At 35.8% G+C, this 22,870-nt stretch overlaps 1 protein-coding gene across 2 annotated transcripts; it reads right to left on the reverse strand.

Annotated features, from left to right (window-relative positions):
• Positions 1 to 15,076: 15,076 nt before the first annotated feature.
• On the reverse strand, positions 15,077 to 17,770 carry LOC140833086 (reticulon-like protein B11). 2 transcript variants are annotated; one of them, XM_073197513.1, is made up of 6 exons: positions 17,586 to 17,770; positions 17,202 to 17,382; positions 16,836 to 16,977; positions 16,659 to 16,728; positions 16,392 to 16,568; positions 15,077 to 15,385 (listed from the first exon to the last, which is right to left on the reverse strand). In XM_073197513.1, exons 1-5 carry the CDS (start codon positions 17,635 to 17,637, stop codon positions 16,399 to 16,401), a joined length of 615 nt encoding a protein of 204 aa, XP_073053614.1. In that variant the 5' UTR covers positions 17,638 to 17,770; the 3' UTR covers positions 15,077 to 15,385; positions 16,392 to 16,398. The 2 variants fall into 2 exon arrangements, with proteins under 2 accessions (XP_073053614.1, XP_073053613.1); XM_073197512.1 differs by having other exon boundaries at positions 17,574 to 17,764.
• Between the last annotated feature and the right edge of the window lie 5,100 nt (positions 17,771 to 22,870).

Genomic DNA, 22,870 nt, shown 5'->3' on the forward strand with positions numbered 1-22,870 from the left:
ATATAAACAATCTAATTAATGAAACATGCTATCATAAATGGAAGCAATAACAATGGGTTTCATAGTCTATGAACCCCATTCATATACGCATGCAGTTCTAATCAAATCATGTCATGACTCGACTCCATGCTGACTCTAGGGATCCCGGTGTGAATAAGACGTCACTATCTGTTACCTACCCCCAATCGGGGTAACGTACGTCTTATTCCTAGACTTCGGCCTGATCTGTATCCACATCTACAATAGGAGAATGATCTTCCCCTACGCTGAGATATCACCGAACGTCTAGGAGTCTGACGGTTCTGTCAAGACTCTCCTATATGAGATGCAATGCATATAAATCTATAAACAAAGCATAATCGTATCAAAACATAGACAATAATCAAGTATGTGATTTTATTGAGAAACTCAAATGAGATCTGATTTGAGTTATGTCTTCCCGAATATCACATGAATTATACCTTTGTCGTCCCGGTCTGACGAAGACAAAGTCTCGAAGTCAAATTCGTCCATATCAATCTGATAATGACAAATCACATAAATACAATATCATTATATATCCTAGTTCAAAATCTGTTCTGATCAATACTCAACTCGGTATACATAATCTGATCAAAATCAACAGTATAACCATGACTCTCAATCAATATCATATCTGATCAATCTAAATCAGCTGATGTTTCGACGGCATAACAATACAATCTGAATAACCCCGCCAGTTCTGAACATCACAAATATAATACTGGAACTCATAATCGGTGTCAATATATTTCATAATCTGAATACTAACACAATTCTGATATAGAATTTCAGTTAATATCTTTCAATAATCATAACAATTACAGAAACTGTCTGTTCTTTAATCTGACTTCAATTCTATAATGTCTACGGTAGCAGAAACACCATATCTGAATCATATTCAATTCTGACAATATCATAAATTCAAATCTTGTCTAACGTAACAAAACTTACGTCCAGTTGTAGCCTGCGTTGATAGGAACACAGTACTGAAGTCGGATTCAAAATCAGACTGGACGAATTCCTCACAATCTCCAAATCTTCCCTCGGTTCTTTTTTCCTTTCTCTTTCTTATTCTGAAGGAAAGAATCGTGTATACATATATATATATATATATATATATATATATATATATATATATATATATATATATATATACATATGTTGCATGATACAAGGGCAAGTGGCGTCGTGCATGTTCTGCACGTTTCGCGCATATGCGCGAACAATGTCGCGCATATGCGCCAGTTATAAAAACTAGCATTAGTCTTCTCGCGCATATGCGCCAATTATTCCATGCATATGCGCCAATCATTCTGCCAAACCCGCGCATATGCGCCAATCATTCTGGACGGGTCGCGCATATACGCGCCTTATCTCGCGCATGTGCGCCGATGCTACTGGATGTTCCGCGCATGTGCGCCGATACATGTCGCGCATGTGCGCCAATCCTACTCTTCACACAAAATGTCAATTCTTTTCCGGCTCTCTCGAACCGATCCGTTCCGCTTATAATCATATCAATTATCATCCATGATTATAATAATCATTTTCAAATCTTTTCAGATTAACCGGATTAATTTCTCGGGCCTTACATTTCTCCTCCTCTTAGATCTGAGTTCGTCCCCGAACTCATAAGTAATCGGTTCAGATATACTAGAAGGAATGTATCGTAAAGTTTAAATCAAAACTCAAATCTCTGATTCCGATCTGGAATAAGAATTCACTAAGTATAACATCATAATACTTCTCCAAATTCTTTTGACAGAATCAATCTGGCAGTACTGGCTATATAGCATCTGTATATGTCAATCTACAGTTCATAGTAAATCAATACTATTGACGGTTATCAATTCTGTTTATCCCGATCAAGGATATATTTAATCTTCCACTCCAAATACCAAGCATCATCATCCGATGTTGGTTTATCAAATCTGTCATTTCTGAGCTATCTCTATTCCTTTCTGAATCTTCTTTATAAGGACTCTGTAGTACTCACTGTACAATGTGTCGTCTGTAACTATCTCAGTACTCTTTTGATAGCTATCACCACACAATCACCCATAACGTAACAATACCTCATGTCAACTAGTGCTAGCATCCAGCACTATCGCTCTCTGGATATCTTCCATATCTGGATAGTACACTCTGGCTATCCGTCAATCGGTGAAAAATCTGCGAAATAACGTATGGTATACTCTACTATATGTGCAAAATGAAACACAATCACAATCTGATACATTTTATTGCAACATTCTGTGCAATCTGACCATTTCTTTGACATCAATCTGTGTCATTTGTTCATGTTTGTACATCATCTTGTACAACTGATAGATATAGATTGAACAATCAGTCAATCACAATCATTTCATATTTCAATATGGAGAAAATGGCGGTAATTTCATTACTAAAGCCATAGAGATGCACTCCCATTTCTATTCAGAAACATACACATCTGTAATAATCTTCTGATTTCTGTCTTCATCTATTGGCAGTTTAGACATATCGGTACCAATTCTGTTCGTATTTCAGTATAAATTCTGTCACAACTGACTTAATCTGTCTATATCAAAACTGTCTGTTCGAATATCATACATTCTCAAACATCCGAATGAAAACTGAATCCATTACTGTGTGTTTCTGACAATATCTGTGATTTTAGATTCGAACTATTCGATATAAACAAATCAGTTAATAACATAAAATTAAAGAAGAAATACCTACCTGGTATTCGGCTATGACTATCAATATCAATTCTATTATACAATACTGAAACATTCTGATATCACAAGCTAGTCAATTTCATACAAAACACAAAATCATATATCTGTTACTCTGATCGATGCTCCATTCTGATTATCAATCAAGCTCTGAACATTCTGATCGCATTTCTGAATAGCTGTACTTCTCGAAAACAACTCTGATACAATTGAACTGTATATATTCTCAACGGTTCACAATAATCTGTGTCATATACGGATTCAAAACAACAGTAATATCAAATCAGATACAAAATATCAGTAACCTATACAGATCTAGTGAGTTCAGTGAACTCATAAAACAACTAGTTCTCGTAAATATCTTCAGGTCATTCTGATCAACTGCTATATCTCATCTGCAATTAAAATGTGCTCCCAACCAATATAAGATATCACGAATATTGATTTAGAACAATAACACTACACAGCAGATATAAAGCAATAGTCGAATAAGATAATCTGTCAAATCAGACATAATAATTTCTGACATTTCTGACGTTTCTGAAATTTCTGATCTTCTGACATCGGTATCATTCTCAATCACTGATCCCAATCTCATCTGTGTCAAGGTCAATCTGTATACTAATTTCAGATATCACTTACTCTGAATACAATCTGTTTCAAGCGGAATTCTTATCTGAATAATTTCTGTATACAATAATCCTAATTCTCAGAATATTCACTACAATCTTCAAATATTCAATTCTTTCACTTCGGTATGTATTATTCTGTATATTCAATATCATTCTGTACTGAATCTAACATACAAACAATACCTGATCTACATTCAATTTCTGAAGTTTATCTTTCTGAGATCACAACAAATCTGAAATCTGATCTGGGCAAACATCGGCCAACTCATATATCACTGGCAAATCTGCCAATGCTAGGCTCGATTTCAGTAGGTCTACTGAATACATAGGGATGCGATCTATTCTTTTCTATATTAATCGAGTCATATACAATACAGATATCAAAGGAATTCTAAATCTAGAATCTTATCGTGGTATCTCCACTTATCAGTCATCTCTGGTCTGACTCTTACCATTTCTGGAACAAATTCTACAATATGTCTGTACTTGTTCAACATATACATGTCAATAATGCGTTCAAATCAGAAAACACAAGTACATCATAATCTATCTCTATTTCATTCTCATCTTACTGTAGTATATAATATATACAGAAATCTCTGATATCAACATTTCCTCAACAAACAAGGACATCAATACTACAGTACATATAGACTCCACAAATACAGCATATTTCCATGCAACTCAGTCAAAGATATTCTTAACAAATGCATTAGTATATATCAATACATATGCAATAGAATCATAAAGAATAGTACATGTTGTGAATTCTGGATCTGTGTTTTCAATTGAACTCTGGTTCCTAAAATCTTCGGGAACGCTTCTGGGGACAAACTTTAGCAAAATGCCCCAGCTGTTTACAGATATTGCATCTACCACGCACTCCTTGGCAGTGCTCTGGGGAATGTTTCCCTCCACAAGTCCTACAATACACTCCAGTATCGCTTGGACCTAGAAACGCTGGAGCTAGATGAACCGCTCCCTAGCTTCTTGAATGGCTTCTTCCGAGCTTTCAGCAAATCTTGCTTCCCACTCGTACTGCCGTGATCATATCGGAGAGGGGATTGCTGTGTCTGGGGTTGCTTCACACACAACCTCCCTAGCTGTCTAATCAGACTCGTCTCAGCTCTCTTCGCTCTACTCAGGATGTCAGCAAAATGGTAAGGTTGCTGCAGATTCATAAATGCAACTACCTCCGAATTCAACCCTCTGATGAACTGATTTACTCTAGCTTCATCATTTCCAGCTCTCTGAGGAGCAAAATGCAGTAGAGTAGAGAATTTGGCGGTATATTCATCAATATTCAACAGACCTTGGCTCAAATTCTCAAACTCTGCTTTCTTGTCCTCTCGGTACGAGGTTGAGAAAAATCTTCGATAAAATTCAGTTCTGAATATTTCCCACGAAATCACTGTACCTCTCTGTTGGTACGAGGTTGAGAAAAATCTTCGATAAAATTCAGTTCTGAATATTTCCCACGAAATCACTGTACCTCTCTGTTCCCACATTCTTCTACTGGTAATCCACCAACTCCTGGCGGCTTCTCGTAACTGATAAGGTACCATTTTAACTCTCTGTTCATCTGTACAATCAAGTAAATCGAACAGTATTTCTATGTCATCAAACCAGTTCTGACAATCTTCGGACGTCTCAATACCATTCAGAATCGGCGGCTGCAATAACTGAAATTCTTTCATCTTTCTCTCTAGCTGAGTTTCTGATGCATCTATCTGTTCAGACGAAGTACTACCCCTTTCTGGAATTCTCCGAGGCGGTATATCTGAATATCAAACAAATTAATACACAATCTATATAATCTGTCTCAGCCCTCCTCTGATCATATACCTCTGATCCAAACTCAGTTATGATTCAGGCTTAACAATTACATGCTGCAATCAACTCAGATACCAACAACATGTAATAGGGAAAGCAGTAAATCATGCTAGCACACACAATATAAGTCAACATTGAAATAATTCTCATGCTAGCAATTACATGCAAGGAAAGAAAATTCAATCTACCCCGCTCATTCTCTTCTATCTCAATCTATCTCAGTCTAAAGGATCTATCAGTTCTGACTATCTCAATCTAAAGGATCTATCGCTCTGATACCACCTGTTGTGGGGACCCGGACGCTGATCTTTTTCTTAATCTTATTTGGGATTTAATTATCAGGTCTGATAAACAGGGTCTAAAAATTTTTTCTTTTAAAAATGTATCTGCGGAAGGTAATGGAATCTAAATAATATACATCTCTGTATAAAAACTACATTGCAGTATAAAAGTACAATATTGTACAAACTAGGTCTAAGGTTCAGTTACTAAATTCAAGTAATAAAACCAAGTCTACAATAAGTCCGGAATCACCACGCTAACGCGTCTTTTCTCCTCATCTTCTTGACCCCGATCCAGCCCCACCTGTTGTCATGCACACATACAAAACAAGACAACAGCCGGATAACTCCGGTGAGAATAAATCCCAGTATAAAACATGGTAAACATGCATATACACATATAACTTATGAAACATGCTGTTATGAACAAAATCAAAGGTAATAGATTTCATAGTCTATGAAATTAAACCATTCTAAGCATGCATTCAAATCATATCATATCTTGACTACACATGCAATTCAAATCAAATCATATCTAATAGATTTCATAATCTATGAAATCAATTCAAGTAAGCATGCAACTCAAGTCAGATAAACATGCATATAAACAATCTAATTAATGAAACATGATATCATAAATGGAAGCAATAACAATGGGTTTCATAGTCTATGAACCCCATTCATATACGCATGCAGTTCTAATCAAATCATGTCATGACTCGACTCCATGCTGACTCTAGGGATCCCGGTGTGAATAAGACGTCACTATCTGTTACCTACCCTCCCAATCGGGGTAACGTACGTCTTATTCCTAGACTTCGGCCTGATCTGTATCCACATCTACAATAGGAGAATGATCTTCCCCTACGCTGAGATATCACCGAACGTCTAGGAGTCTGACGGTTCTATCAAGACTCTCCTATATGAGATGCAATGCATATAAATCTATAAACAAAGCATAATCGTATCAAAACATAGACAATAATCAAGTATGTGATTTTATTGGGAAACTCAAATGAGATCTGATTTGAGTTATGTCTTCCCGAATATCACATTAATTATACCTTTGTCGTCCCGGTCTGACGAAGACAAAGTCTCGAAGTCAAATCTGTCCATATCAATCTGATAATGACAAATCACATAAATACAATATCAGTATATATCCTAGTTCAGAATCTGTTCTGATCAATACTCAACTCGGTATACATAATCTGATCAAAATCAACAGTATAACCATGACTCTCAATCAATATCATATCTGAATAACCCCGTCAGTTCTGAACATCACAAATATAATACTGGAACTCATAATCGGTGTCAATATAACACATAATCTGAATACTAACACAATTCTGATATAGAATTTCAGTTAATATCTTTCAAAAATCATAACAATTACAGAAACTGTCTGTTCTTTAATCTGACTTCAATTCTATAATGTCTACGGTAGCAGAAACACCATATCTGAATCATATTCAATTCTGACAATATCATAAATTCAAATCTTGTCTAAACGTAACAAAACTTATGTCCATTTGTAGCCTGCGTTGATAGGAACACAGTACTGAAGTCGGATTCAAAATCAGACGGACTGATTCCTCACAATCTCCAAATCTTCCCTCGGTTCCTTTTTTCCTTTCTCTTTCTTATTCTGAAGGAAAGAATCGTGTATACATATATATATATATATATATATATATATATATATATATATATATATATATATATATATATATACATATGTTGCATGATACAAGGGCAAGTGGCGTCGTGCATGTTCTGCACGTTTCGCGCATATGCGCGAACAATGTCGCGCATATGCGCCCGTTATAAAAACTAGCATTAGTCTTCTCGCGCATATGAACCAATTATTCCGTGCATATGCGCCAATCATTCTGCCAAACCCGCGCATATGCGCCAATCATTCTGGACGGGTCGCACATATGCGCGCCTTATCTCGCGCATGTGCGCCGATGCTACTGGATGTTCCGCGCATGTGCTCCGATACATGTCGCGCATGTGCGTCAATCCTACTCTTCACACAAAATGTCAATTCTTTTCCGGCTCTCCCGAACCGATCCGTTCCGCTTATAATCATATCAATTATCATCCATGATTATAATAATCATTTTCAAATCTTTTCAGATTAACCGAATTAATTTCTCGGGCCTTAAAATATCTCTGAAGTTCCTGAGACTGGACCTGACATGATCAGAGATATGACTGAAAAAGTGAAACTTATTCAGAAGAAAATGAAGGCAGCTCAGGATCGACAAGCCAAATATGCCAACCTTCGACGTAGACCGTTGGTATTTGAGACAGGAGACCGAGTGTTCCTGAAGATTTCTCCTTTCAGAGGTGTTGTCAGATTTGGCAAGAAAGGGAAATTGTCTCCACGATATGTCGGTCCATATGAGATCCTCGAAAAGATAGGAGATCGTGCCTATCGACTCGCATTGTCGCCTTCATTATCTGGAATACATAATGTTTTTCATGTGTCGATGCTGCGGAAATATCTCCCTGATAATTCACATGTTATTCAACCAGACGAGACCGAGCTGGACGAGACATTGAGTTATGTCGAGAAGCCGATTCGGATTATCGATCGTAAAGAAAAACAGCTCAGAACGAAAACAATTCCACTTGTGAAAGTGCAATGGACTCGTCGTGGTGTAGAAGAAGCCACCTGGGAGACTGAATCGGATATGAGACAAGAATTCCCAGCATTGTTTCATTGATGTAAATTCTTGTACAAATTTTGTATATACTCCTTAAGGATATGATTGATTGCCTGTAATTTCGAGGACGAAATCATGTCTTAGAAGGGGAGAATTGTAAGGCCCGAGATGTTATCATTTTGTGAGACTCCGAAAATAAAATCGTATTGGATGGCAATGGCATTTTCGTAATTATTGGATGGCAATTTCGTAAATATTGGATGGCATTTTCGTAATTATTGAGTAATTTGGGCAAAAATTGAGAGGAAGCCACGTTGATTTCCCATGCAATATATATGTATCAATTTCGATTCTCCCTTCAGAAACACGGCAAGAACGAGGCAAAATTCAGAAGGAATCCCTTGAAGCTTCATCGTACTTTCAAGTTGTGATTATGGGAGAATCGGCTATCAGAAATTGAATCCGGAAGTAGTACCATGATCCTAGCATCGACAGCTACTACAGGACGTAAGTTTTATTGATTTCTGGTATCATTTGAAATTATGATGTCGTAGGAATTGGATATAATTCATATATGTTGTTCTTGACATATTAGACATCATAGAATCGAAGTCAGATTAAGAAACGGACTGATTATGGAATTGTTATAAATTTTTAGGGTATATTGATTTATACCAGACAGATTTGAATTGTGATTGGATTACGGATTGTATTGGATATGGGTTATGGATTGTAACTGTTATCTGGTGATATGGTATTGACGGGGATACTGAGTTTGTACCGTTATGCCGTTGATTTTGAATTAAATCAAGATTGATCAGATTGTTATTGATTTGAAAGGTATATTGACATGAGATTATTGATATTGTCGTTGCCAGACAGACTGAGAATTCAGGACTTCGACTGAGCCAGAAACCGACGAAAGAAAGGTATAAGTCAATGTGGTATTGGGAGATCGACTTGAGTCGGTTTAGACTTGAGTTTCCCTAAATCACATACTTTACTTTATTGCATTAATATTTGCAATGATTTGATTGATGTACTTGTTCTCTTGAATTATAGATAACATGTAGTAGATGAGTAATCTTGTGACAGAAGTTCCTGATAGTGGTGGGATCGCCACTGGGAACATTGCACGATGTCATAAGATAGTATAGAAATCTTGGGACGGAAGTGCCTGATAGTGGCGGGATCGCCACGGGCACATTGCACGATGTCTCAAGATAAGGATATTAGCGATAGAGCTACAGTCCATGACGGTTAGGTCAGGACACCGAATGTTGGTTATATCGAGTAAATAGAATTGGAATTCTTCTATTACGGAATTCGATATAGGAACACCATATTTGGTTATATCGTGTAATAGGATCAGAGTTCCTTCTATTACGGAATTCGATATAGGAACACCACATTTGGAAACCAGGATCCCTAGACTAGGATTGAGTCTAGTCTGAATTGTAGAATTGTAATTATGTTTCAGATTTTGATACATATTACTGTGACCTGATTACATGCTTTATATTTGTTTATATGATTGCATGTTTCGTTGATTTATACTGGGATTTATTCTCACCGGAGTTACCGGCTGTTGTCTTGTCTGTATGTGTACATGACAACAGGTGGGGCAGGATCAGGGTCCAGAAGATGAGGAGAGATCGTGATAGAGTGGAGACTTCGGACTTGGATGTATATAAAGTTTCGACACTTGATATTTAGATGTTTCACTTTAGTTTTAATGAATTGTAGACGGTACAGGACTTGTACTTTATTATATACTGAGTTGTATATTAGTTTGATGTCACTACGTTCCGCATTTTAAAAAAAAAAATTTAGACCCTGTTTTAATTAATTAATTAGTCCCAATGATGATTAAGAACTTGATTAGCGTCCGGGTCCCCACAGTATAATTTTTATCCCTTTTTTGAAATCTGACTTTCATGATTGAGAAGTAAAAAATATTATTTTTCTATTTGTACAAAATTTTAATTATTATGTATTTACTAATGTGATAATTTTCTTTTATATTACAAAGTTCACGGATACATGATAATATAAAATGTCCCGTAATAGAAATGATTAAAACAATTCTAAAGAAAGTACGCATTTTATTAGGAGACATTATAAATTTATTGGCATTGTTTTGGAATACACATAGTAAATGTTAATAAAATAATTTTTCTGGTTTATACATAATTTATTTATAAGCGCATATTTCATTTTTCTTTAGGAATAATAGGTTGCTGACTGTTGTGTATATTATGAAGAGATTTTGTAGATAAAATCACAACTCATTTGGATAAAGATACATATGAAATAATTATTGTTATCATTCAAATGTGTGGGGACCCGGACGCTAATCAAGTTCTTAATCATAATTGGGACTAATTAATCAAGTAAAAACAGGGTCTAAATTTTTTTTTTTTTTAAATGCGGAACGTAGTGAAATCAAACATATATACATCTCAGTATATAAAATACAATACAAGTCCTGTACTGCATGCATTCAAACTAAACTAAGGTTTAACAACTAATGTCAAGTGTTCAAACCCTATTATACATCAAAATCCAAGTCCGGAATCTCCACTCTAATCACGATCTTTCTTCATCTCCTCAACCCTGAACATGTCCCACCTGTTGTCATGTACACAAACAGACAAGACAACAGCCGGATAATTCCGGTGAGAATATAATCCCAGTATAAATCAACGAAAACATTGCGATCATATAACAAATATTAAGATGAATCAGGTAAACAAAGATATGATCAATATCTGAAACATAATCAATATCAAACTCTCGACAAAGGATCGTGACTCCATGACTCAGGACTAGATTCAATCCTAGCCGTAGGGATCCCGGTTTCCAAGACATTGTCATTCGAACGACCAACAGTAATAGATAAAACTCCAGTTCTATCCCGTCGATTAGAGTATCGATTCACCAGTAATTAGAGAAGCTCTGTTCTATCACATCAGTATAGTATCGATCACCAGTAATAGAAGAAACTCCCATTCTATCCACATCGATATAACATCGATCAACAGTAATAGAAGAAGTATAATTTCTTATCCACATCGATACCAATCTGATCACAAGGAATAGAATGAGCTATAATTATATCCACATAGATAGCCAATTATCCAGTAGCAGACTATGGCACTTCCGCCAATACAATATCTCATGACATCGTGCAATGTGTCCGTGGTGATCCCACCACTATCAGGCACTTCTGTCATAAGACTACTCGTCTAATACCTGCTATCTATAATCAAGAGAACGAGTATATCAATCAAATCAATGCAACATCAATGCAATAAAGTAAAGTATGTGATTTAGGGAAACTCAAGTCTAACCGACTCAAGTCGATCTCCCAATACCACATTGACTTATACCTTTCTTCCGTCGATTTCTGGCTCAGTCGAAGTCCTGAACTCACAGTCTGTCTGACAATGACAATATCAATAATCTCATGTCAATATACCTTTCAAATCAATAACAATCTGATCAATCTTGATTTAATTCAAAATCAACGGCATAACGGTACAAACTCAGTATCCCCGTCAATACCATATCACCAGATAACAGTTACAATCCATAACCCATATCCAATACAATCCGTAATCCAATCACAATTCAAATCTGTCTGGTATAAATCAATATACCTTAAAAATTCATAACAATTCCATAATCAGTCTGTTTCTTAATCTGACTTCGATTCTGCGATGTCTAACATATCAAGAACATCATATCTGAATCCTATTCAATTCTGACAATAGCATAATTTCAAAGCATGTCAAAACATAGTAAAACTTACGTCAAGTTGTAGCCTACTTTGATAGGATTACAGTACTGAAGTCAGATTACAATTCGGACGGACGGATTTCTCAAAAAAGGCGTAAGGATATTTCACTCTTCTCCAGAAGCTCTCTCTACGATTCCTTCTGAAGAATTGCAAGGATATACGTATATATATATCCTAATTGCATGCAACGTATACGTGGCTACTTTTCTTGAACTTGGGTCGGCGCTCGGGCGGTGATAAACTACCGCTCGAGCGCGGCATCCTCTGTCCGAGCATTTCCGGATTGCACAATGGCGCTCGGGCGGTTAAATATTACCGCTCGGGCGCCATACTTTCTGCCCAAATGCCTACCTTAATAAACATTGGCGCTCGGGCGGTCATTTTCTACCGCTCGGGCGCCACTAGTTCTGTTAAAAACTTGCACAATTCATATGAAATCTTATTTCGTGTCCCGATTAATCCTTTCGTAATTATAACAATTATAAATCAGCAATTACCGCTTACTAGGATTAAATTTCCGGGCATTACAAAATGTGACAAACACGTGTCATTTCACAAAAATGTTTGTGAATGTGGATTTAGATGAAATTATTTAATTTTAAAAAAAATATTTCTCATTAATTTTATTGAATTTGGTTTAAAAATATTTTTATCGCATGTTAAAAAATAATAATATATAGATTTTCAAAAATTAAAGAATTAAATATGTATTAAAGTTGGTGGTTGACATCAATACACTAAACACGATGAACATCATGTAATTGTCATAAGCTAACACAATATAAAATATTGATATATGTAGTGATTATGAGCCAAAAAAATTAATCGACATACGTTGTATTTAAGAAAGTTTTTTAAAATTAGCGAAAAAAATAGTTTTTATAATTATATTATTTTTTCAATTTAAATGTCTATTCAATTTTTACTAATTTTTAATAATATCATCCCGTGCATCGCACGGGTTAAATACTAGTCTAGTTTAATAGGAATATATTAAGTACTAGACTGGTACTTTAGCTGTAATATGTAAATTAAATGGATTTACATTACGTTTCCGATGTGTATGTTAAAAAAAAAAAATTTATGTCCCACATTACTTAATTGTTTCATTTGATATTAAAAACGATTAAGGAAATGATTAGCGTCCGGGTCCCCACAGTAAACATGATGATCGAACAATCGAAGACCGAAGACATATAAACTACTGAAAACATTTTGTAATAGATAACATTTGTATTCTCGCTTTTACCTAGAAATTGAACTTAGATTTGTGTATGACTCACATGGATCAAATACCTCTCTCGGTGATCGATAATCATTACTTTTTATTATCATGCTATATGTGATATTTAGTAATGTGTATGTTTAATTATTATATCATAGTTTTATGAATAAGGCAAATATATAAACCAAACATGTTACAGAAATTTAAAATTAATTATTAGACAAATTATCAAAAAAAAAATTCTCTTATATTGAATAAGATTCAATTTTATATTAAACACAAAAATTAAAAAAAATTATATTTTTTTTGTTTTCTATCAACGTTGGTTGCATGAAAAATGTCGTTTGCGATCAGTGCCCGACTCATATTATTAGAGAGGCTTAGACCTTAGAAAGTTGTGTCTTCACTGACATATGAAATTTGCATAGAGTGAAACTTCATGATTTCGTCCCATATTACTGGAGAACTCACAGTGACCGTCCACTGCAATTCGAGATTGATGGGTCGCTTGATACGTGATGATAAACGTCATATATTAAGTCCTTGTCAAAACATGAGGCAAAAAACATGAAGATCCAATGACATGCAATTGGGTTATATATTTTAGAAATTATGATTTACTGATATTATTTGAAACCATAACTGACTAATTGGGTTCCATGTGGCCATTAAAGAAACATGATTTCTCATTTTCATAAAAGGATAGTAAAAATGTCACAATAGTAGGAAAATAATTAAAAGTACAAATTCCATGTCTTTGTCAATAAATTATTTAAAATATTCAATAATATTTATCTTATTCACTTTCACTATATTATTTTGATATGGCATCTCATAATCCATTCTTCACGATTTTTTACCAGAAAAAATAAAAACTTACTGGCCTATCTATTAAGATTGGCTAAGAAATTAAAGATTGTTATGATATACACTTACTAAGGCTCCCCTGAAAGAGGCAGACGTTAATATTAGTGCTGAGGAGCTAGCTAGGCATGAAAAATAGTGGGACGCTAGTGCAGCCTCTGTCAATTCCATTGAGTTTCATTTTTGCAAACATATTCCTCAGATGGGATGCTTAACGAGTTAGTTACAACACTCACAGATTGATACGGGCAATGCCTAGCATCCATTGTTTACGGCTAGGACTACTGGGATATCTATCTCATTCGCTCCCCTAACCATGATATGAAAGGTAAGGATTATATTCTGGTTTCTATATAAAATGAACCACAGAGACGGTTTGAAGAACCAGCAGATGTTGCTGACATTCACATGCATCTACAAAAGTTGTATAGTACACAAACTTATTGTGTGAGGCACGCCCCAGTAAAAGTGCTTATGGTGATATGTATGCGAGATGAGACTTCAGTCTATGAGCATGAAATGAAAATGATTGAGTTCATCGAGAAGTTGATGAACGCCTTGATAATGCCTAACGACCTCTTCATTATAATATTTTAGCTTGACCCAAAATTAATCAACATAACCTACATAGCTAGATGTCAAATCGAACCGGTGGAACGACAAAAGGGTAGGAAACCACAAACTAAACATAAATGAGAATGATAAATGGGACGGAAACCACAAATCAAACATAACATTTTTTATTTCTTTTGTAAAATTTTCGAAGTTCTGAAAATATTATGATTTTGTGCTTTACTTTATTCCATTATTACGTTTTTACAACTGAATAAATGATTTATAGAAAATCATGTTTAATTTCAATTCAAGGAAAAAATTGTATTCCTACGCACAAAACTAAACATAAATTGAATCATAAAAATCTAAAGCAAACACGGAGGAAAAGGACAACATAAAATCTGAGAAACAAAACCACCATGGATAACCACCAACCATTTGATAGAATTGCAAAAGGAAAAGGGAGAGAGCTTTTTCAAGTTTCATGCGTGCTATTACCAAAATCATAGTACTTGGGAAACAAAACCAGCCATTGCCTCCACTATTCACAAATAAATAGATTCAAAATAGGCAATAACAGACCAGACAAGCAAAACTATTGATCCTAGAATAGTCGTTTTCAGACCAAATTAAATAAGCAAACCAAAATACAATTAATCAGTCATGGTAATATGGGTAGACAAAGAAACACTAATGAATCTTCATATGCCCCTCTCCATATCATTTGCAAAACTCATTTCAACGCATGTCAGCCGCTAAGCACCAAGCAAAAGCTACCTGCTAAGTACATGGACATGTTAGAGGGTAAATAGATGCACAACAGAGCAATTCAATTTCTACATCTACCAGTACGTAATATTTTTTGTCGCAAATGCTTATCCTATACAAGTTGAAGAAACAGAAGTTAACATTCAAATTGTGTGTGTGATGTGTGTTCATGCATGTTTTGCAGCAGCTAACAAACTCATCTTCTTTGTATACATTGTAACCTTACATAGTAACGAGTCTAGCTCACCAAACAAGGCAATTACACATGCAAATAAAAAATGAACAAGAGGATGGTAGTGTGTCCTCCCTACACACAAAGATACTATTAAATTTCTTAATACTTGATGAAGTATAAATTATTGAAAGCTCTCTGATCGATGGAATATATCTCTACACATTTCAATGAAAACCCAAATTGGGCACATGATATAATTGCTGACTTGTAAGTATACAGTATGTCAACATGTATAAACCTTAGCAGAAACCGCATTTTTTCTAATCCTTTCACAGCAGAAGGGACAAGGCTGCATCAAGGTGATATGGTGGTAGGTTTTTCTAGTATGTGCAAAGCGTAGCTTGTCATGATGCAAACATCATATATGAAAAGAAGTGAAGATCTCTTCTTTTACCGAGGTCTAATCAATTAACCAATCTAATGACAGAGATGCCTAATTAACTTCATACTAAATTTGTGCCTCAAGAGCCTCTCACCCAACCGCTACAACTAAAGAGTCTACATAATAAACACAATGTTCACAAATAAAATATAAGGTTTCAATTGGCAAGTCAAGGCAGCACTTCAACCCAGAAATATGCAATCAAAATATTTCTTTGAGAATTACTTCTCCTGGTTCTTGCTTGCATGCATCAAGTAATAAAAAATCTAAGATAAAAAACTATCTCATCTAGACAAGACATGCTCAATATGTGTTTCACTATCAAGATGAGGCATGAATAAATCAAGTGTACAGCAATAAGAAACATTATCACAAGACACATTAAACTGTAGGTTTACAATGGATCTACTGTATTTTCTTCTCCTTGTTTGAAGGCAATGGAATCTTGCTCAGTATCATGTCATCAATTTTCCGATATTGTATACGAGCTATATCATATGCAACATTCAGCTTTTCATCAATTGGCCTTTGATACTTGTCGTACAAAACAGGGAGAGACAGACTAAGAAGAAAACCTGTAGTCTCAGTAACACAAAACCAAACATTAATATCATTGTGAAAAACAAAAAAAATAAGGTTATCCATGCAGAGAATTCAATACTTACCAATGTACAGAAAAGTGAGAAAGTTGAATAAACTACCAACGTAAGAAATAATCCATAGGCCTATAGCAACCTAATAAACAAAATTCCACGAGGGCGTGGATAATCCCTCAATCAGCACATACATGTTCATGATTAAAAACAGATACTGTAATAATGTAGGATAACAAGGTAGAACACCTGAGCGAAGAATATAAGATTTCCAGCAATTGCAACATCATGTGCAATGGACAATGCATGGTTTACCCAGACTCGCATCTCATCAGCAGCCTTCAAAACAGTCTCTTCAGAAACCTCAAAATTTGGGAGAGGTGGCAGAGGTCTAATATCACAGAATAAAGTTATTCACTTGATATTCGTCCATAATCCAATCAAAATTCACACATTAAAGATTCCACACTCCGTACATCCCTTAAGGAACCAAGCAATTCAAAAACTCATTAAACTTTTGGATAAAGAGTAACAAAACGCAATAACTATTAAATCAAAAAATAATAGTGGATAAAGATCACAGACCTTTAAATTCAGATATCTTAGTTCTTATACCTATTAAGAAGTGATGCAGATTTAGCCCACAAGAACAAGATTACGACAAGCAACAATAGAACGTTCGACACAAATGACAATAAATTGTATCCAGCTCTTTCAAATAGAAACCACAGGGCAGTTGAACCCACAACAAAAGCAACACTCTGCGTCCATTTCTTCCATAACAGCATGTCAGCAACTGCATCAGAAAATAAAACAAAAATGAAATTTAATCATCGCTACCACTAAAATTTATTGCTCAAATCGCCTACAATATCAATGAATACAAACGGCATAGATGGATCGATACTGAGATCAATTTATACTCCGACGAAACAAGTTAATTTGATAAAAACGAAAGATTTAATTCAAAATGTAGGTGTGTAACACATACTACGATACCTGCACCACCCCCGAGTGCGAGATGAACAGAAAACTGACGCGAATTTCCCATAGCAAGTCGGATTTCAGGTTATGGATACGGAAAGTTTGGACGAAAAGGGGAGAGGGAAAGGGAGAAGGAGGGCGACGATTGGAATTACGTAATGGACCGTGGGCAGGGGATGGCACAGACACGAATAGGGACTGTTTGGGATCGTATTATTAGTTACAGCTTCGGGTTCGGGTTCAGTACAGAAACCCAATATTAATAAATAAAGTTATTATTAATTAAATGATAAAAATACTCATTCTTTGCCTCAATGCGTATTGTGACACTCCGGAAAGGGTACGAGTCGTCTTTGGACGGAAGAAAGACTGGGAACCTAGAGCTGGTCTCGCGAAACCAAGAGGAGACCGAGTGGAAGCCATTTTTGATTAAAAAAAAAAAAGAGCACATTTTTTAAACCATGAGCATGCATAATTATAGGAAACTTATCATACCACTGTGAACTTGTACTAGCATGGGCCCATGGCCTCAATCGGGCAACAAAAGAAGATTAATTCAATTGATCATGGACCTATCTGTCGATTATCAACATGTTTGTTTCCCTCCACGATCTCAGATCATGCAGAAGCCAAGACATGGGCCACATCCTCACATCGTGGTCATTATCCAGGCATTATCGAAGTAGTCACCGACTCTGGTACCTTATAAATTCCCCCAAGAGAGGTAAAATCAGAGAGTTCACTTTTCATTCTCACAAGCACTCTCTACATATTTACTTAAACACTTTCTTTTCTTTGCGTGCATACTTGACTGACTTGAGTATCAGAGTAGCCACACCGCAAACTCTTCTGACGCCCCACTTGTTATGAGGTAGACAGGCTATCCAGATCGGTTTCCTCTTGCTTGGTCACTAGCTTGTATAGGGAAAGAACACATCTCTATCCGAGAAATTACCCACCTAGCTCACCTAATTTTCTCGAGCAGCATCATTAGCACAATTTGTCAGAAATCAGATGTATAGACTTAGATATAATTTCCACCCGAAAATCAATCCTTCTGGATCCTTTCAGAAAGGAGACCTCGAACTCAACGGTCCTATGTTAGAATTTGCCCTGAAGGACTCTCATCAAACCATCACTATTTTCTCGGAAGAGCTAGCCTAATGGGTCACAGCATTTGTACAAGAGGCCATGGTCGTGAGATTACCTCCCAACAAAAATCATGACCAAGAGCAGGAAGAATCAGAGGACAAATCTCATCTCCAGGAAATATGTGAAAACAAGGAGGAGAGCGGAAAATCTAATTCTAAAATTTTTAAAAAAATAAACTTAACTCTAACATCCTCTCAAGCATCATAAACTGTAGAGCCCAAAATCAGTACATGTAAACTCATGCATTTATTAAATTGTTAAATTATTTATTTAATTTTAAAATGATTTTAACGATGCATAATTTATGATTTGCATTATATTAAATTATTACATGCTTAATTGATGCACGTTAAAACGTATTCTTGAGTTTTATGTTTTAGACGAGTATTTGATGCGGAATCGGGAAAAGAGACCTGATGTGAATCTAGCCAGCCAGTATGCATTCCAAGAACCAAACCCGAGAGGACGCTTGAAGATATTGAATATTGCCCTTCATCCAACCAATGAAAGCTTGGAAACAAGGCTCGAAGGGTTCGGGTTGCATCACAATCAAGTAGAGGATGGCCGAGGCTACACGGACGTGTACACGGACCTGTACACGGGGTCCGTGTCCATCACAATGGAGAATGAAGAAATCCGAGTGTACACGGACCCTCATCCGGAGGCCTACACAGGGTCCGTGTCCTTTACGAATTGGAGAGAATATTTTTCTTAATTTAGAGTTTTAATTATTTTGTCAAATAGATTTGGTATCTTTAAATATGCAATTTTTATATTTAGGGTTTTGTTAACTATATATAAGTTAGAATACCATGTAAACTTTTAACTTTTGTTCATTATTGATTTGATATCAAATTGTGAGATTTCCTCTCAAATGCACTTAGGTGTTTTTCAAAAATCAAACTTATCAAAAGATTTATCTTTTGTGGCGTTTGTCGATTGTTCTTCACTCGGATTGTCAAAGACAAGTTCTTTGAAGGTTCACTTGAATTTCGATTGTTTACCTTCGTTAATATTTGTTGTTAAATCGTTCGTGATTTAGAGGTGAATATTACACAATTATTTGTCTCAAAGATCGGGTAAACACACGAATCTTATTATCGCAATTGAATAGAGGGTGCGATTTATTTTTAATCGTGTTTGCTATTTATTCGTACAAAGATTCACATCAAGACCGGTGACGATTTAGGCGATTTATGAATAATTTTGTATTTTATTTTAAGTCAAGAAAATTGGTATTTTAAATGATTTATGAAATTTTAAGCATTTTAGAGCTTAATTTAATTTATTAGATGATTTTAAGATTTTAAACTTTTCTGTTGGAACTTTTCAAATTCGCAATCTTGATTTTGATGTTAACAAAAATTGTTATTTTGTGTTACTAATAATCTACCTTAGTGTGCAGAAGATAGGATCAGTCACGAGCTGTTTACATCTCAAACTGAAGACTCAACTTATTGCACAAACTGAATCAGTCTAACTGTTACGTCAATTGAGTAGTCCAGCTGATTGTCCAATTGATAGGTAGTTCAGCAGGAGAATCTTAGAAGCCTGACCAGCTGAAGAAGTGTTCAACTGATGAAGAAACTAAGCTGATCGGTTCAAATGAATGAGAGTGAAATCAGTTCAACTGATGAGTCAACTGATTTCACCAGCCCAACTGAAGATTAGTTCAGCTGACTAGTTCGAAGCAACAGTCAGAATCTTTCAGTTGTAGATCAAGACAAGCTCTTTCTAATAGATTCCAGCCTTACACAAAGGTACAAAACAAATTTCTAGTCAAAGGACAATAAATGGACGTTGCATCAGAGCATTAAAGTCAAAACGTTTCCGAGAGGCAGTCGAAAAGTCGAGACACAAAGTATAAGAAACGAATTCAAGATGCAACAGATATAATAATTGAGTCTCACTGTACGACCAGGTTTCCCGCCTATATAAAGAAAATATCAGTGAAGACTCAAAAGATATACATTGAGAGAAAAGAACCTTCAACGAAAATACGAGAGAAAAAGGGCACGCTCATTGCACATCAGCTTTCAGAAGCAATCAGGCCAGAGGGAATTCTTCACAGTCATATCAGCTTAGATTAGAAGCTTATTTCTCTCAGTGTTTGAGAAGATCTTTGTTCAGTTCTCACACACAATCACTCTCACAATCACTCAAATACAGTCATGCACAAAAACGTTAAACTTTTGTATGTAGTTTTTGACACATAGACGTTAAAGAAGTGTTGGCTGGAAGGTGTTGCCTTCAGTCGTAGCTATGAGTTCAGTTTAGGCAGTAGTGTAAGTCTTAGCTGAGTGGGTTTGTACAAAGTGTTGTATAGATCAAAGTCTTCTAATGGATCCTACCCGTGGAGGTAGAAGAGGTGACGTAGTAGCAGTTGAAGTCTCCGTTCCATAAACACATCTTGTGTATTTAACTGATTAACTGCTGTTTTGAAACTATTTGGATCAGTTAAAGTATCCATCAGTTCAGCTCTCACCATAACTGAACTCATGAATGCAAAACTTGATTTAATTCATCGGTTTTAACATTCTTAGAACACGAGCTATTACAGCTCATTGGAGAATACAGTGTTCGAAATGCCTTCCAAAGCACTAGCACACTCGGTCCTTTATTTTCCAATACTAATTTGATCATTTGGAGTTTTTAATCTTAAAAATTTGGTACTTAATTATTTTATTAAATCGTTGAGTGAGATTTAATAGTTATATTAGAATTATTTTATCACTAATTAGTTAATTAAGCAATTTTTGTTACCTAATCTAAACCCTCACTCACGCACACACACAAAATACACACACGTGTTACAAATTTAGGGTAGAAAGCTAGGGTTATTAGAGTTACAACAGCAGCCACCCCTTTCCCTTGCAAAGTTTTTGGATATTTATGCCCTTTTTTCGAGCAAAAATCAGTGTAGCAAGCGTCTCTCGGCCATCTCCCGTAATCCACCGCGTCGGTATTCGTTATCTTCGGGCATTCTAACGCAAATGCATGTATAATCTTTCGTTTTTCTGCATCGATATTGTCATAGTAAATATTTTGATGCATAATATATGTAAAAATCCGGTTATGTTATGCAAAGTTCGAGCAATGATGTTTGGAGCGATTTTTTAAATAGTTTTTAGATCTTAAAAACAAAATCTGCTGTCGTTTCAAATCCTGTGAATTTTCGGTCGGTTTTATTGAAACAATTTCAACATAGAAAATGTAGTACTTTTCAATATCTTAGATTTGATGGAAAATTCGTAATTTTATAATAAAAATGAGGGAGATGGAAAATTCGTAATTTTATAATAAGGAATAAGAGAGATATGATTTTTAACATAACATCGCTCAAACTGAGAAATTTCTGTGACAGAACCCGTCACCCTCTGTCATTTCGAATCCTTTGAATTTTTGATCGGTTTTCTGGAAAAACTTTCAACATGTGAAACATAGTACTTTTTGATATCTTCGATTTGACAGTAAATTCGTAATTTTCAGACAAGAGACGAGGGAGTTATGATCATTCTTGGGTGACTGCTCAAACTGTGTCAAAAATGTATATTTCTTCTTTTCTTGAGGACTTTGGGTTGCAGGCTTTGTTGGGAACCACTTAGCTGGGCGCTGCTCGATGGTAAGATGTTACCGCCCGAGCGTCAGGCCTTTTGGATGGGCGTGCTCGAGCGGTAAGATTTTACCGCCCGAGCTCCAGGTTTTCTGGAATATTGTGTTAGTATGTGCAGTAGTCGCCCAAGCGAGATCCAACAAACCCTCAACGCTATGTAAATATGTTGGACGTGCAAAAAGAAAATGTTTTATGTTTTTGAGGTATGAGAATTTTCTGGTGACCAATTATGTAACGGGTTTAGAAGCCGGAGAATGTGTTTAGGGATCTCTCCACCCCGGTAAAGCATGACCTGGTTTTGATCAGGATTGGGAAGCGGTAAAGCATGACTAGGGACCAATCCACCCGGTAAAGCATGATCGGGGATCTTATGTATGTGGGAGTGGACGTTCGGTCGAAAGACTATGATGATCTCTGTCAGCCCGGTACTGTGGTTTAGTCCTGATCAGGCGTATTATATTATGGATCATTTAATTTGAAACATATCTCTACGCAAAATGATGATGATTATGCATGTTTAAGTATGTATGATGCA

The sequence above is a fragment of the Primulina eburnea genome, chromosome 5 (assembly GCF_022965805.1).
Source record: "Primulina eburnea isolate SZY01 chromosome 5, ASM2296580v1, whole genome shotgun sequence".
Taxonomy (NCBI): domain Eukaryota; kingdom Viridiplantae; phylum Streptophyta; class Magnoliopsida; order Lamiales; family Gesneriaceae; genus Primulina; species Primulina eburnea.